Genomic DNA, 17,220 nt, shown 5'->3' with positions numbered 1-17,220 from the left:
GTAAAAAGAAGTCTAGAAAATGGAGTTTTGGTGCATTAGTGAAAAACATAATTGGCATAATTATACATTGTTAATGTTAATTGAACATGATCCAGATATCATCAGCAACATGATTCAGATATCATCAGCAGCAAGTTATTGGCAAGTGAAACTGTAAACAAATGTTAAAGACAGTGGGTTTGAGAAACAGTAAAATATAGTTTGATACATGTAGTAATGATTGGTACGCTCTTCTTGTCAATTTCACTGCCTTTGCCATGAGCGGTGGACTGACGATGCTACGAGTATACGGTCTTGCTGAAAAATTGCATTGCGTTCAGTTTCATTCTGTGAGTTCGACAGCTACTTGACTAAATGTTGTATTTTTGCCTTACGCGACTTGTTTTTCAATCACTACAAAATTATCATACAGCTTTTTATGTCTCACTAAATTATAAATCAGATGTATGTGGTTGTTTGTTGCCTTGAATGCCCCAAGGGGCAAAAATGAGTGTTTCTTCCATACTAATAAGCCTCATTTGCCTAAACCATATAGGGAGTTATCCGTCCTTAGAGAGTTAAATTTTTTTTATATAAATCCCATGCTAATTTCAAATACAGCGTTTTGCTATTCACTTCAATATAATAGTAAATAACAATCAAGAAATAACGAAGTCTTTAAACCACAATTTCCCAGATATTTACACTTTTCATTTTGTTTCAATTCACACCACAAAACATACACTTCGCCTTTTGCTATTCAGTCTCAAGTCTACATAATAATAGTATAAATCATAACTAATTTTCTTCACATCATCAATGTTGCCTCACATGTTCTTTGTACAATCGTTGGTTTTCACAATAAATATTGCATTACTGTAATTGTCTTCTTTTTCTTTAACAATGTCTTTCCAAAAACAAAACTCAAAGACCACAAAAGCAACCTACTCCTATCTCTCGTCTCTCTTCCTGGGTACAATGGTACCTAAGACTTACATTCAAATGCTTACATTTCCATGCTACCCACATTGACAAAATACCAATAATTATTCAAAACAAATGAACGAAGGGAAAAAACGTTGTGTGCCCTATCGCATGGCGTTGAAGCGAGTTACTTCCCTTACACATTCAATCACCGGAAGCTAGTTGGTTTGCGATTGTCGCTGTACCGTTCTTTGTATATTTTTAACGTGGGAGATCTGAGATAGTTTTTTTGTTGTATTATATAACCTATTATAGTGTAATTTTGCATCATGCTGTAACAGTTTCAAGAAAGAATGACAAAAAAATTGAAATACATTGCTGCAAACAACTAAGTTTGCCGAAAATTAGTTCCGGAATGTCACCATTCGCACAGCCAAATGCCTCCGCATAACCCAGACCTCCGGGTCTGGGAACAATGTTTAGGTGTCTTTCACACAGTAAGCTCTGATAAGGTCTCCACAATAATCACACTGTTTGGGTGTCTTTCACACAGTAAGCTCTGATAAGGTCTCCACAATAATCACACTGTTTGGGTGTCTTTCACACAGTAAGCTCTGACAAGGTCTCCACAATAATCACAATGTTTGGGTGTCTTTCACACAGAAAGCTCTGATAAGGTCTCCACAATAATCACACTGTTTGGGTGTCTTTAACACACAGTAAGCTCTGACAAGGTCTCCACAATAATCACAATGTTTGGGTGTCTTTCACACAGAAAGCTCTGATAAGGTCTCCACAATAATCACACTGTTTAGGTGTCTTTCACACAGTAAGCTCTGACAAGGTCTCCACAATAATCACAATGTTTGGGTGTCTTTCACACAGTAAGCTCTGACAGGGTCTCCACAATAATCACAATGTTTGGGTGTCTTTCACACAGTAAGCTCTGACAAGGTCTCCACAATAATCACAATGTTTGGGTGTCTTTCACACAGTAAGCTCTGACAGGGTCTCCACAATAATCACACTGTTTGGGTGTCTTTCACACAGTAAGCTCTGACAGGGTCTCCACAATAATCACACTGTTTGGGTGTCTTTCACACAGTAATCTCTGACAGGATCTCCACCATAATCACAATGTTTGGCTTTTAAAATAATGACAAAAAACAAAGTGTGTGTACAAGCCTCGGAAAAATGTGCTATGGAGACTGGTCCCTACTCTGTATTTTATTAGCATTTGGTGCATCATGTGACTAATCTGACCAATCAGAACTGATTTTAGCTGAACCTCTAAACCTTATGGCGGTGAGGCTGGTTCTTTTTACATTTAGTCAAGTTTTGACTAAATGTTTTAACATAGAGGGGGAATCGAGACGAGGGTCGTGGTGTGTGTGTGTCTGTCTGTCTGTGCGTGTGTGTGTGTAGAGCGATTCAGACTAAACTACTGGACCGATCTTTATGAAATTTGACATGAGAGTTCCTGGGAATGATATCCCCGGACTTTTTTTTCCATTTTTTCGATAAATACCTTTGATGACGTCATATCCGGCTTTTTGTAAAAGTTGAGGCGGCACTGTCACACCCTCATTTTTCAATCAAATTGATTGAAATTTTAGCAAAGCAATCTTCGACAAAGGCCGGACTTTGGTATTGCATTTCAGCTTGGTGGCTTAACAACTAATGAATGAGTTTGGTCATTAAAAATCGGAAACTTGTAATTAAAATTATTTTTTTATTAAACGATCCAAAAATAATTTCATCTTATTGTTCGTCATTTTTTTTATTCCAAAAACATATACATATGTTATATTTAGATTACAAACAAGCTCTGAAAATTAAAAATATGAAAATTATGATTAAAATTAATCTTCCGAAATCGATTTAAAAACAATTTCATCTTATTCCTTGTCGGTCCCTGATTCCAAAAACATATAGATATGATATGTTTGGATTAAAAACAAACTCAGTAAGCTAAAAAGAATAGACATACAGAAAAGCGTGTTATCCTGCTCAGCGCGACCACTACCGCACTATTCTGCATGGCTTGTCGATTTCACTGCCTTTGCCACGAGCGGTGGACTGACGAAACTACGAGTATGTGGTCTTGGTGAAAAGAGCAGTGCGTTCAGTTTCATTCTGTGAGTTCGACAGCTTGACTAAATGTTGTTATTTCGCCTTACGCGACTTGTTTGTTTATCACTCTAAACATTAAGAAAAATCAGCTTGAATTATTCCATGGAATATGTCACTCTCAATGGGTTTAAATCATGCACTTTACCATTTACTATGTCTATGTCTTTTTCTATGTCTATGTCTATGTCTTTGTCTATTTCTATGTCTATTTAAAACCAGCAATCGCAGCGAATAACTGAATCCGATCTGTATGTTATGTAGTATCCGATCGATATGATGCCTTAACAAACACGTTATCACTCGGGGCAAGCCGATCGATATGATGCCTTAACAAACACGTTATCACTCGGGGCAAGCCGATCGATATGATGCCTTAACAAACACGTTATCACTCGGGGCAAGCCGATCGATATGATGCCTTAACAAACACGTTATCACTCGCGGCAAGCCGATCGATATGATGCCTTAACAAACACGTTATCACTCGGGGCAAGCCGATCGATATGATGCCTTAACAAACACGTTATCACTCGGGGCAAGCCGATCGATATGATGCCTTAACAAACACGTTATCACTCGGGGCAAGCCGATCGATATGATGCCTTAACAAACACGTTATCACTCGGGGCAAGCCGATCTATATGATGCCTTAACAAACACGTTATCACTCGGGGCAAGCCGATCGATATGATGCCCTAACAAACACGTTATCACTCGGGGCAAGCCGATCGATATGATGCCTTAATAAACACGTTATCACTCGGGGCAAGCCGATCGATATGATGCCTTAAAAAACACGTTATCACTCGGGGCAAGCCGATCGATATGATGCCTTAACAAACACGTTATCACTCGGGGCAAGCCGATCTATATGATGCCTTAACAAACACGTTATCACTCTTGGCAAGCCGATCGATATGATGCCTTAATAAACACGTTATCACTCGGGGCAAGCCGATCGATATGATGCCTTAACAAACACGTTATCACTCTTGGCAAGCCGATCGATACGATGCCTTAACAAACACGTTATCACTCGGGGCAAGCCGATCGATATGATGCCTTAACAAACACGTTATCACTCGGGGCAAGCCGATCGATATGATGCCTTAACAAACACGTTATCACTCGGGGCAAGCCGATCGATATGATGCCTTAACAAACACGTTATCACTCGGGGCAAGCCGGTGATCGTTGCTGCAATAAGTCGTACACTCCGATGTTTATCTTTTGGAAAGGAATGGGGTAAACTCGAGTGGACGCAGCATACATCTCGGGGTCACTTATTCGCTGCATTCATTTGCTTTGAATTGTCACCCACGTGTTTTTGTTTGTCTCAAACAATTGTGCTGCACCTCTTCTATAAGGCTTGAACATTCTGATTGAGTTATTTCCTGAACAAGTCTATTCTCAATTTACTACAATAATTCAAATATCACTTGGAAGGATTGACAGACCCTCCCACGTGTCAACAGCCCCAAGCACGTGACACAGAGAACAAGACAGACTCCAGCACGTGCCAACAGTCTGGTCTGAGTGACGCAGAGGTAGGTGACAGCTTTGGTCAGTGGAGTTCTCTTCGCTCAATCACCGTGCTCTGCACTAAGGTGTCGTTCATAATGCAAAGAAAATGAAAACCTTCAAGCCAGATATTCTAAACACAGATCGTAGTGTCTCGTGCGCTTGTCTGTTTCAAGAAATACACATTTGATCAAACCAACCCTTCACTGATTTGGGAAGAGAAGAGAAGGGGTGGGGGTGGGAGGAGGAACACACAACTGTGATAGTGAGAGGGAAGAGGGTAGGGGTGTCAGACGAAAGAATTAAACACAGCTGTGATGATGAGAGGGATGAGGGAAGGGGTGTTAGACGGAAGAATTAAACACAACTGTGACAGTGAGAGGGATGAGGGTGGGGGTGTGAGACAGAAGAATTAAACACAACTGTGACAGTGAGAGGGATGAGGGTAGGGGTGTTAGACGGAAGATATAAACACAACTGTGACAGTGAGAGGGATGAGGGAAGGGGTGTGAGACGGAAGAATTAAACACAGCTGTGACAGTGAGAGGGATGAGGGAAGGGGTGTGAGACGGAAGAATTAAACACAACTGTGACAGTGAGAGGGATGAGGGAAGGGGTGTGAGACGGAAGAATTAAACACAGCTGTGACAGTGAGAGGGATGAGGGAAGGGGTGTGAGACGGAAGAATTAAACACAACTGTGACAGTGAGAGGGATGAGGGAAGTGGTGTTAGACGGAAGAATTAAACACAACTGTGACAGTGAGAGGGATGAGGGAAGGGGTGTGAGACGGAAGAATTAAACACAGCTGTGACAGTGAGAGGGATGAGGGAAGGGGTGTTAGACGGAAAAATTAAACACAGCTGTGATGATGAGAGGGATGAGGGAAGGGGTGTTAGACGGAAGAATTAAACACAGTTGTGATTGTGAGAGGGATGGGGGAAGGGGTGTCAGACGGAAGAATTAAACACAGCTGTGACAGTCAGAGGGATGAGGGAAGTTTTGTTAGGCGGAAAAATTAAACACAGCTGTGATGATGAAAGGGATGCGGGAAGGGGTGTTAGACGGAAGATATAAACACAGCTGTGACAGTGAGAGGGAAGAGGGTAGGGGTGTTAGACAGAAGAATTAAACACAGCTGTGACAGTGAGAGGGAAGAGGGTAGGGGTGTTAGACAGAAGAATTAAACACAGCTGTGACAGTGAGAGGGATGAGGGAAGGGGTGTGAGACGGAAGAATTAAACACAACTGTGACAGTGAGAGGATGAGGGAAGGGGTGTGAGACGGAAGAATAAAACACAGCTGTGACAGTGAGAGGGATGAGGGAAGGGGTGTTAGACGGAAGAATTAAACACAACTGTGAGAGGGAAGAGGGTAGGGGTGTTAGACAGAAGAATTAAACACAGCTGTGACAGTGAGAGGGAAGAGGGTAGGGGTGTTAGACAGAAGAATTAAACACAGCTGTGACAGTGAGAGGGAAGAGGGTAGGGGTGTTAGACAGAAGAATTAAACACAGCTGTGACAGTGAGAGGGAAGAGGGTAGGGGTGTTAGACAGAAGAATTAAACACAGCTGTGACAGTGAGAGGAAAGAGGGTAGGGGTGTTAGACAGAAGAATTAAACACAGCTGTGACAGTGAGAGGGAAGAGGGTAGGGGTGTTAGACAGAAGAATTAAACACAGCTGGGACAGTGAGAGGGAAGAGGGTAGGGGTGTTAGACAGAAGAATTAAACACAGCTGTGACAGTGAGAGGGAAGAGGGTAGGGGTGTTAGACAGAAGAATTAAACACAGCTGTGACAGTGAGAGGGAAGAGGGTAGGGGTGTTAGACAGAAGAATTAAACACAGCTGTGACAGTGAGAGGGATGAGGGTGGGGGTGTTAGACAGAAGAATTAAACACAGCTGTGACAGTGAGAGGGAAGAGGGTAGGGGTGTTAGACAGAAGAATTAAACACAGCTGTGACAGTGAGAGGGATGAGGGTGGGGGTGTTAGACAGAAGAACTAAACACAGCTGTGACAGTGAGAGGGATGAGGGTGGGGGTGTTAGACAGAAGAATTAAACACAGCTGTGACAGTGAGAGGGATGAGGGTGGGGGTGTTAGACAGAAGAATTAAACACAGCTGTGATAGTGAGAGGGATGAGGGTGGGGGTGTTAGACAGAAGAATTAAACACAGCTGTGACAGTGAGAGGGATGAGGGTGCGGGTGTTAGACAGAAGAATTAAACACAGCTGTGACAGTGAGAGGGATGAGGGTGCGGGTGTTAGACAGAAGAATTAAACACAGCTGTGACAGTGAGAGGGATGAGGGTGGGGGTGTTAGACAGAAGAATTAAACACAGCTGTGATGATGAGAGGGATGAGGGAAGGGGTGTTAGACGGAAGAATTAAACACAACTGTGATGATGAGAGGGATGACGGAAGGGGTGTTAGACGGAAGAATTAAACACAGCTGTGATGATGAGATGGATAAGGGAAGGGGTGTTAGTTGGAAGAATTAAACACAGCTGTTATGATGAGAGGGATGAGGAAAGGGGTGTTAGACAGAAGAATTAAACACAGCTGTGATGATGAGAGGGATGAGGGAAGGGGTGTTAGACGGAAGAATTAAACACAGCTGTGATGATGAAAGTAATGAGGGAAGGGGTGTGAGAGGGAAGAATTAAACACAGCTGTAATGATGAGAGGGATGAGGGAAGGGGTGTGAGACGGAAGAATTAAACACAGCTGTGATGATGAGAGGGATGAGGGAAGGGGTGTTAGACGGAAGAATTAAACACAGCTGTGATGATGAGAGGGATGAGGGAAGGGGTGTTAGACGGAAGAATTAAACACAGCTGTGATGATGAGAGGGATGAGGGAAGGGGTGTTAGACGGAAGAATTAAACACAACTGTGATAGTGAGAGGGATGAGGGAAGGGGTGTTAGACGGAAGAATTAAATACAGTTGTATTGATGAAAGGGATGAGGGAAGGGGTGTGAGACGGAAGAATTAAACACAGCTGTGATGATAAGAGGGATGAGGGAAGGGGTGTGAGACGGAAGAATTAAACACAGCTGTGATGATGAGAGGGATGAGGAAAGGGGTGTTAGACGAAGAATTAAACACAACTGTGATAATGAGAGGGATGAGGGAAGGGGTGTTAGACGAAGAATTAAACACAACTGTGATAATGAGAGGGATGAGGGAAGGGGTGTTAGACGAAGAATTAAACACAACTGTGATAATGAGAGGGATGAGGAAAGGGGTGTTAGACGGAGAAGTAAAACACAGCTGTGATGATGAGAGGGATGGGGTAGTGGTGTGAGACGGAGCGGTAACACACAGCTGTGATGATTGGAGGGATGGGGGTAGTAGTGTGAGACGGAGGGGTAAAACACAGCTGTGATGATGAGTGGGATGGGGGTAGAGGTGTGAGACTGAGGGGTAAAACACAGCTGTGATGATAAGAGGGATGGGGGTAGGGGTGTAAGACGGAGGAGTAAAACACAGCTGTGATGATGAGAGGGATGGGGGTAGTGGTGTGAGACGGAGGAGTAACACACAGCTGTGATGATGAGAGGGATGGCGGTAGGGGTGTGAGACGGAGAAGTAAAACATAGCTGTGGTGTTGAGAGGGATGGGGGTAGGGGTGTGAGACGGAGGAGTAAAACACAGCTGTGATGATGAGAGGGATGGGGTAGGGGTGTAAGACGGAGGAGTAAAACACTGCTGTGATGATGAGAGGGATGGGGGTAGTGGTGTGAAGACGGAGAAGTAAAACTCAGCTGTCAAAATGAGAGGGATGGGGGTAGTGGTGTGAGACGGAGGAGTAAAACACAGCTGTGGTGATGAGAGGGATGGGGTAGGGGTGTAAGACGGAGGAGTAAAACACAGCTGTGATGATGAGAGGGATGTGGGTAGTTGTGTGAAGACGGAGAAGTAAAACTCAGCTGTCAAAATGAGAGGGATGGGGGTAGTGGTGTGAGACGGAGGAGTAAAACACAGCTGTGATAATGAGAGGGATGGGGGTAGGTATGTGAGACGGAGGGGGGAAATTACATTTGTGATGATGAGAGGGATGGGGGTAGAGGTGTGAGACAGAGGAGTAAAATACTGTTGTGATAATGAGAGGGATGGGTGTAGTGGTGTGAGACGGAGGAGTAAAACACAGCTGTGATGATGAGAGTGATGGGGTAGGGGTGTAAAACAGAGGAGGAAAACACAGTTGTGATGATCAGAGGGATGGGGGTAGTGGTATGAGACGGAGGAGTAAAACACAGCTGTGATGATGAGAGGGATGGGGGTAGTGGTGTGAGACGGAGGAGTAAAACACAGCTGTGATTATGAGAGGGATGGGGGAAGTGGTGTGAGACGGAGGAGTAAAACACAGCTGTGATTATGAGAGAGATGGGGGTAGGGGTGTGAGACGGAGGAGTAAAACACAGCTGTGATGATGAAAGGGATGGGGGTAGTGGTGTAAGACGGAGAAGTAAAACACAGCTGTGATGTTGAGAGGGATGGGGGTAGTGGTGTGAGACAGAGGGGTAAAACACAGCCGTAATGATGAGAGGGATGGAGGTAGTGGTGTGAGACGGAGGAGTAAAACACAGCTGTGATGATGAGAGGGATGGGGGTAGGGGTGTAAGACGGAGGAGTAAAACACAGCTGAGATGATGAGAGGGATGGGGGTAGAGGTGTGAGACGGAGGAGTAAAACACAGCTGTGATGATGAAAGGGATGGGGGTATTGGTGTGAGACAGAGGAGTAAAACACAGCTGTGATGATGAGAGGGATGGGGGTAGGGGTGTAAGACAGAAGAGGAAAACACAGCTGTGATGATGGGAGGGATGGGGGTAGTGGTGTGAGACGGAGGAGTAAAACACAGCTGTGATAATGAGAGGGATGGGGGTGGTGGTGTGAGACAGAGGAGTAAAACACAGCTGTGATGATGAGAGGGATGGGGGTAGGGGTGTAAGACAGAGGAGTAAAACACAGCTATGATGATGAGAGGGATGGGGGTAGAGGTGTGAGACGGAGGAGTAAAACACAGCTGTGATGATGAGAGGGATGGGGGTAGGGGTATGAGACGGAGGAGTAAAACACAGCTGTGATGATGAGAGGGATGGGGGTAGGGGTGTAAGACAGAAGAGGAAAACACAGCTGTGATGATGGGAGGGATGAAGGTAGGGGTGTGAGACGGAGGAGTAAAACACAGCTGTGATGATGAAAGGGATGGGGGTAGGGGTGTGAGACGGAGGAGTAAAACACAGCTGTGATGATGGGAGGGATGAAGGTAGGGGTGTGAGACGGTGGAGTAAACTCAGCCGTGATGATGATAGGGAGTATCTAGTGGTGTAAGATGGAGCAATAAACCAAAGGTTAGATGATGAGAGGGATGGGGTAGGACAATGAGACGTCCGAGTAAAACACAGCTGTGATGGTGAGAGGGAGGGGGTCGGGGTGTTATTGGGGGAGGGAGGAGTAAAACACAGCTGTGATGGTGAGAGGGAGGGGGTAAGGGTGTGAGAGGGGGAGAGAGGAGTAAAACACAGCTGTGATGGTGAGAGGGAGGGGGTAGGGGTGTGAGTGGGGGAGGGAGGAGGAAAACACAGCTGTGATGGTGAGAGGGAGGGGGTAGGGGTGTGAGTGGGGGAGGGAGGAGGAAAACACAGCTGTGATGGTGAGAGGGAGGGGGTAGGGGTGTGAGTGGGGGAGAGAGGAGGAAAACACAGCTGTGATGGTGAGAGGGAGGGGGTAGGGGTGTGAGTGGGGGAGAGAGGAGGAAAACACAGCTGTGATGGTGAGAGGGAGGGGGTAGGGGTGTGAGTGGGGGAGAGAGAAGGAAAACACAGCTGTGATGGTGAGAGGGAGGGGGTAGGGGTGTGAGTGGGGGAGAGAGGAGGAAAACACAGCTGTGATGGTGAGAGGGAGGGGGTAGGGGTGTGAGTGGGGGAAAGAGGAGGAAAACACAGCTGTGATGGTGAGAGGGATGGGGATAAGGGTGTGAGTGGGGGAGGGAGGAGGAAAACACAGCTGTGATGGTGAGGGGGAGGGGGCAGGGGTGTGAGTGGGGGAGGGAGGAGGAAAACACAGCTGTGAAGATGAGAGGGATGGGGGTAGTGGTGTGAGACGGAGGACTAAAACACAGCTGTGATGATGAGAGGGATGGGGGTTGTGGTGTGATACGGAGGAGTAAAACACAGCTGTGATGATGAGAGGGATGTGTAAGACAGAGAAGTAAAACACATCTGTGTTGATGAGAGGGATGGGGTAGTGGTGTGAGACGGAGGAGTAAAACACAGCAGTGATGATGAGAGAGATGGGGGTAGTGGTGTGAGACGGAGGAGTAAAACACAGCTGTGATGATGAGAGGGATGGGGGTAGGGGTGTAAGACTGAGGAGTAAAACACAGCTGTGATGATTACAGAGATGGGGGTAGGGGTGTGAGACGGAGGCGCAAAACACAGCTGTGATGATTAAAGTGATGTAGGAAGGGGTGTTAGACGGAGGAGTAAAACACAGGTGTGATGATGAGAGGGATGGGGGTAGGGGTGTAAGACAGAGGAGTAAAACACAGCTGTGATGATGGGAGGGATGGGGGTAGTGGTGTGAGACGGAGGAGTAAAACACAGCAGTGATGATGAGAGGGATGGGGTGGTGGTGTGAGACGGAGGAGTAAAACACAGCTGTGATGATGAGAGGGATGGGGTAGGGGTGTAAGACTGAGGAGTAAAAAACAGCTGTGTTGATGAGCGGGATGGGGTAGTGGTGTGAGACGGAAGAGTAAAACACAGCTGTGATGATGAAAGGGATGGGGGTAGGGGTGTGAGACGGAGGAGTAAAACACAGCTGTGATGATGAGAGGGATGGGGGTAGGGGTGTAAGACAGAGGAGTAAAACACAGCTGTGATGATGAGAGGGATGAAGGTAGGGGTGTGAGACGGAGGAGTAACACACAGCTTTGATGATGAAAGGGATGGGGGTAGGGGTGTGAGACAGAAGAGTAAAACACAGCTGTGATGATGAGAGGGATGGGGGTAGGGGTGTGAGACGGTGGAGTAAACTCAGCCGTGATGATGATAGGGAGTATCTAGTGGTGTAAGATGGAGCAATAAACCAAAGGTTGGATGATGAGAGGGATGGGGTAGGACTATGAGACGTTCGAGTAATACACAGCTGTGATGGTGAGAGGGAGGGGGTCGGGGTGTTATTGGGGGAGGGAGGAGTAAAACACAGCTGTGATGGTGAGAGGGAGGGGGTAAGGGTGTGAGAGGGGGAGAGAGGAGTAAAACACAGCTGTGATGGTGAGAGGGAGGGGGTAGGGGTGTGAGTGGGGGAGGGAGGAGGAAAACACAGCTGTGATGGTGAGAGGGAGGGGGTAGGGGTGTGAGTGGGGGAGGGAGGAGGAAAACACAGCTGTGATGGTGAGAGGGAGGGGGTAGGGGTGTGAGTGGGGGAGAGAGGAGGAAAACACAGCTGTGATGGTGAGAGGGAGGGGGTAGGGGTGTGAGTGGGGGAGAGAGGAGGAAAACACAGCTGTGATGGTGAGAGGGAGGGGGTAGGGGTGTGAGTGGGGGAGAGAGAAGGAAAACACAGCTGTGATGGTGAGAGGGAGGGGGTAGGGGTGTGAGTGGGGGAGAGAGGAGGAAAACACAGCTGTGATGGTGAGAGGGAGGGGGTAGGGGTGTGAGTGGGGGAAAGAGGAGGAAAACACAGCTGTGATGGTGAGAGGGAGGGGGTAGGGGTGTGAGTGGGGGAGGGAGGAGGAAAACACAGCTGTGATGGTGAGAGGGAGGGGGTAGGGGTGTGAGTGGGGGAGAGAGGAGGAAAACACAGCTGTGATGGTAAGAGGGAGGGGGTAGGGGTGTGAGTGGGGGAGAGAGGAGGAAAACACAGCTGTGATGGTAAGAGGGAGGGGGTAGGGGTGTGAGTGGGGGAAAGAGGAGGAAAACACAGCTGTGATGGTGAGAGGGATGGGGATAAGGGTGTGAGTGGGGGAGGGAGGAGGAAAACACAGCTGTGATGGTGAGAGGGAGGGGGTAGGGGTGTGAGTGGGGGAGAGAGGAGGAAAACACAGCTGTGATGGTGAGAGGGAGGGGGTAGGGGTGTGAGTGGGGGAGAGAGGAGAAAAACACAGCTGTGATGGTGAGAGGGAGGGGGTAGGGGTGTGAGTGGGGGAGGGAGGTGGAAAACACAGCTGTGATGGTGAGAGGGAGGGGGTAGGGGTGTGAGTGGGGGAGAGAGGAGGAAAACACAGCTGTGATGGTGAGAGGGAGGGGGTAGGGGTGTGAGTGGGGGAGGGAGGTGGAAAACACAGCTGTGATGGTGAGAGGGAGGGGGTAGGGGTGTGAGTGGGGGAGAGAGGAGGAAAACACAGCTGTGATGGTGAGAGGGAGGGGGTAGGGGTGTGAGTGGGGGAGAGAGGAGGAAAACACAGCTGTGATGGTGAGAGGGAGGGGGTAGGGGTGTGAGTGGGGGAGGGAGGAGGAAAACACAGCTGTGATGGTGAGAGGGAGGGGGTAGGGGTGTGAGTGGGGGAGAGAGGAGGAAAACACAGCTGTGATGGTAAGAGGGAGGGGGTAGGGGTGTGAGTGGGGGAGAGAGGAGGAAAACACAGCTGTGATGGTAAGAGGGAGGGGGTAGGGGTGTGAGTGGGGGAAAGAGGAGGAAAACACAGCTGTGATGGTGAGAGGGATGGGGATAAGGGTGTGAGTGGGGGAGGGAGGAGGAAAACACAGCTGTGATGGTGAGAGGGAGGGGGTAGGGGTGTGAGTGGGGGAGAGAGGAGGAAAACACAGCTGTGATGGTGAGAGGGAGGGGGTAGGGGTGTGAGTGGGGGAGAGAGGAGAAAAACACAGCTGTGATGGTGAGAGGGAGGGGGTAGGGGTGTGAGTGGGGGAGGGAGGTGGAAAACACAGCTGTGATGGTGAGAGGGAGGGGGTAGGGGTGTGAGTGGGGGAGAGAGGAGGAAAACACAGCTGTGATGGTGAGAGGGAGGGGGTAGGGGTGTGAGTGTGGGAGAGAGGAGGAAAACACAGCTGTGATGGTGAGAGGGAGGGGGTAGGGGTGTGAGTGGGGGAGAGAGGAGGAAAACACAGCTGTGATGGTGAGAGGGAGGGGGTAGGGGTGTGAGTGGGGGAGAGAGGAGGAAAACACAGCTGTGATGGTGAGAGGGAGGGGGTAGGGGTGTGAGTGGGGGAGAGAGGAGGAAAACACAGCTGTGATGGTGAGAGGGAGGGGGTAGGGGTGTGAGTGGGGGAGAGAGGAGGAAAACACAGCTGTGATGGTGAGAGGGAGGGGGTAGGGGTGTGAGTGGGGGAGAGAGGAGGAAAACACAGCTGTGATGGTGAGAGGGAGGGGGTATGGGTGTGAGAAGGGGAGGGAGGAGTAAAACACAGCTGTGATGGTGAGAGGGAGGGGGTAGGGGTGTGAGTTGGGTAGGGAGGAGGAAACAGCTGTGATGGTGAGAGGGAGGGGTGAGGGCGGGGGTGAAATAACACACAGCTGTAGGAATAGCGTTCCCCAGAGAGTCCTTAGTATTATCAACACTGCTAGCGAACACGTGTGTTGCTCTCGATACAGTTTTGTTATTCAAAAGACCTTGAACAGGTTCAAACATTTGAGGAGACAGTACATCGTCAGGTCTTTGATTCCAGAGGGAGTTTCTGAACGCCTGGTTCCCTAACCTGCGCAGGGACGTCTATATGATCCCCCCGCACCATGTAGACACGGTGCACGTCACAAAACAACACACCCAGGGAGGTGACTTGATCGACGTGCTGAAAACTCAACAACAAATCGACAGTGATAGCACTAAGCGTACAGAGGTCAGTGACGTCGTACACATAGACAGAGCGCTGAAGAAAGTCCACTGCTGCATGAATAAGATCAAGGACAAAGCAGAGAGTCAGAAAGAAGTTTTAATAATAATGACTCAAGGCAAATGTGGCCTTTACGGCGCTGGTTCCCGAAGCCTCTACACTGGGGCAGCCGCCAGGAGCATGAACAGCGACGAGACAGAACCTTTAGTTCTGCAAGAAGACTTAGTTCTGGAGGAAGACTTTGTTGATCTGCTGGTCATTGATCGTAACCGGGGAGTAATGATGGGGGCAATCATACGTCAGACAGAAGAGGACCCTCATGCAGTTCAAGAAGAATTGCGGAAGGCAGCTGATTACCTGCAGCAAGCTGGAGATGTCGTGAAGCGTTGTGTTCTGGGTGACTTGGACCTACCCCAGCCTGCAATCCACCAGGCCATTCTCCTGCCCCACACGACCAAACGCTGTCTAGTGGAGGCGCTGCAAAACATGGCCGATGTGAGTATGCAATACCCCCCCCCCCCCCTCCTCTACAAACGCACACATACACACACGCACGCACGCCAGCACGCACACACACAACTACACAGCCACACACAAACACACGCGCCCACACACACACACACAGCTACACACACACACACACACATACACACACAGAGAGAGAGAGAGAGATAGAGAGAGAGAGAGAGAGAGAGAGAGAGAGAGAAAGATAGAGAGAGAGAGAAAGAGAGAAAGAGAGAGAGAGAACAAGAACAAGAACAAGAACAAGAACAAGATTTTATTCCTTTAAGGCCTTAGCCCCTTTCGGAAGGGGGCTGGTTACACAAAAGTAAAGCGTGTGTGCAGCAGCAATCCACACACGCGTCGTTTCAAGTGAACAGAAGAAAAGACAATGTATAATCACAAAATACTAATGCTTAAACAGCATTTTCTAAACATTTAAATGAAAAATACAAGAACTTAGCTACATTGCAAAGTATAGTTTCATTTTTCACAGACAACAACAGTGCAAGTTTGAAGTTCGAAGGACATCTACAAAATTTTGCTGGAATAAATTGACGTCTTAGATTTTCCAGTGCAGGGCAGCATAAAACAAAATGCAATTCATCTTCAGTACTAGATTGACACAAACGACAGACCAAATTATTTTCACTTACAGCTTTATACCTTTCTGTATGTAAAGCAAGTCTGGAAATACCCAATCTAAATTTAACCAAAACATTTAAAATGTGTCTGTTTACTGGAATTGACAAGTATGTTGAGAGAGAGAGAGAGAGAGAGAGAGAGAGAGAGAGAGAGAGAGAGAGAGAGAGAGAGAGAGAGAGAGAGAGAGAGAGAGAGAGAGAATTGAATTGAATTGAATTGAACTTTATTTTACAAGGATTTAGATTTAAGGCTACGCCTTTTCTTACAATCTGTCCTTGGGACGCATAGACACACAATTATATAATTTAAAAAAAATAAAAAATATAAAAATTAAAAATTAAAAAGTTAAAAAGTTAACCAACAAAAGGAGGTCGGAAAACGTGACAATAAAGATGACGATGATGATGATGATGACGATAATGATGATGATAATGATGATGATGATGATAAAGATGAGGCATGAAGAGCATACATATGTGGTTATTCATAAAATCAAATGCATACTATGCAGGTAATTATAAATACAAGCTGGTGGCAATCGAACATGTAGCAATAGAGTAACAAAAATATGTTCAGAATAATTATACAATGCACAGCATATTTTTGACGTAATATGAAGTTTGGTAAGAGAGAGAGAGAGAGAGAGAGAGAGAGAGAGAGAGAGAGAGAGAGAGAGAGAGAGAGAGAGAGAGAGAGAGAGAGAGAGAGAGAGAGAGAGAGAGAGAGAGAGAACGTGCGGATGATGTTTTAAGAACACAGAGAGAGAGGGGATAACAATTTCCCCATCAACAGATTATATACTGAGTTTCTTTTTTCCACGCGCACTTTGTTTACCTTGCTGACGAAAACAACACTTTCGGAACACTGAGGTAGCTTCGTTGACGTCAATTTGCGGTACATTTGAAAACGACGTCATTTGAGTTTAAGCGAGTCGCTCAAAACGGGCAGACAGCTTTTTATTACATTACATGCGGAAACACTGTGGTGCTTTTGTCCAGAAAAACCTCTTCTTTTAGGCCCAGAAGTCAGATGATTCCGTATGTAAGTAAAGTTAACTGTCATATTATGCAGCGCGTGTTAAATCGTTCTTTGTTATATCCTCCATTTATTTGCAGTCCGTGTGTGTTGACCTCAGTTGCAGAAGTTGGAGCAGTGTCTGGGCGTGAAGGCAGGGCAAAGGGTCGACAAGTGGTGTCTCTGTCATGATGATATGACAGACGACACCAGACGAGACACCTGGTGGAACACTTGCTGGAAGGGAGAAAAGGCAGGGGACCCCGCAATGAAGGGAGGTTCCACGTATGAAAAGCTTGTGGCAAGGTAGAGTCATTTTATCGGTAAAGTAACCACACACAGAGAAACACAAACGCATGAATACACAGGTGCATACATTATTAGTGAGTCTGTCTGTCTGTCTGTCTGTCTCTGTCTGTTTGTCTGGCTGTCTGTCTGTCTCTCTGTGTCTCTGTGTCTATGTCTGTATGTATGTCTGTCTGTCTGTCTCTCTGTGTCTCTGTGTCTATGTCTGTATGTATGTCTGTCTGTCTGTCTCTCTGTGTCTGTCTCTGTCTGTTTGTCTCTATCTCTGTGTTTGTCTCTGTTTCTCTCTCACTCTCTCTCTCTTGTATATTTATGTATGTGACGTTTTGTGTGCTAGCATGTCTTTTTTGGGCCTCTTTATGTGTTTTTCTTTCTCTATTTCGTTATGTGTGTGT

General features: G+C 47.0%; 1 protein-coding gene across 1 annotated transcript in view; it reads left to right on the top strand.

Moving 5' to 3' along the window:
- LOC138950275 (uncharacterized) overlaps positions 1 to 17,220 on the top strand; it is a 48,768-nt gene that overhangs the window by 28,161 nt on the left and 3,387 nt on the right. Inside the window, exons 5-7 of the mRNA XM_070322023.1 lie at positions 4,483 to 4,583; positions 14,195 to 14,854; positions 16,641 to 16,825. Of these exons, the coding sequence (XP_070178124.1) occupies positions 4,483 to 4,583; positions 14,195 to 14,854; positions 16,641 to 16,825 (946 nt within the window). The remainder of the gene's footprint in view (positions 1 to 4,482; positions 4,584 to 14,194; positions 14,855 to 16,640; positions 16,826 to 17,220) is intronic.

Source organism: Littorina saxatilis, linkage group LG16 (genome assembly GCF_037325665.1).
Source record: "Littorina saxatilis isolate snail1 linkage group LG16, US_GU_Lsax_2.0, whole genome shotgun sequence".
NCBI lineage: Eukaryota > Metazoa > Mollusca > Gastropoda > Littorinimorpha > Littorinidae > Littorina > Littorina saxatilis.
Note: the sequence above shows the minus strand (reverse complement) of the source record. Positions and strands in the feature narration are given on the sequence as shown.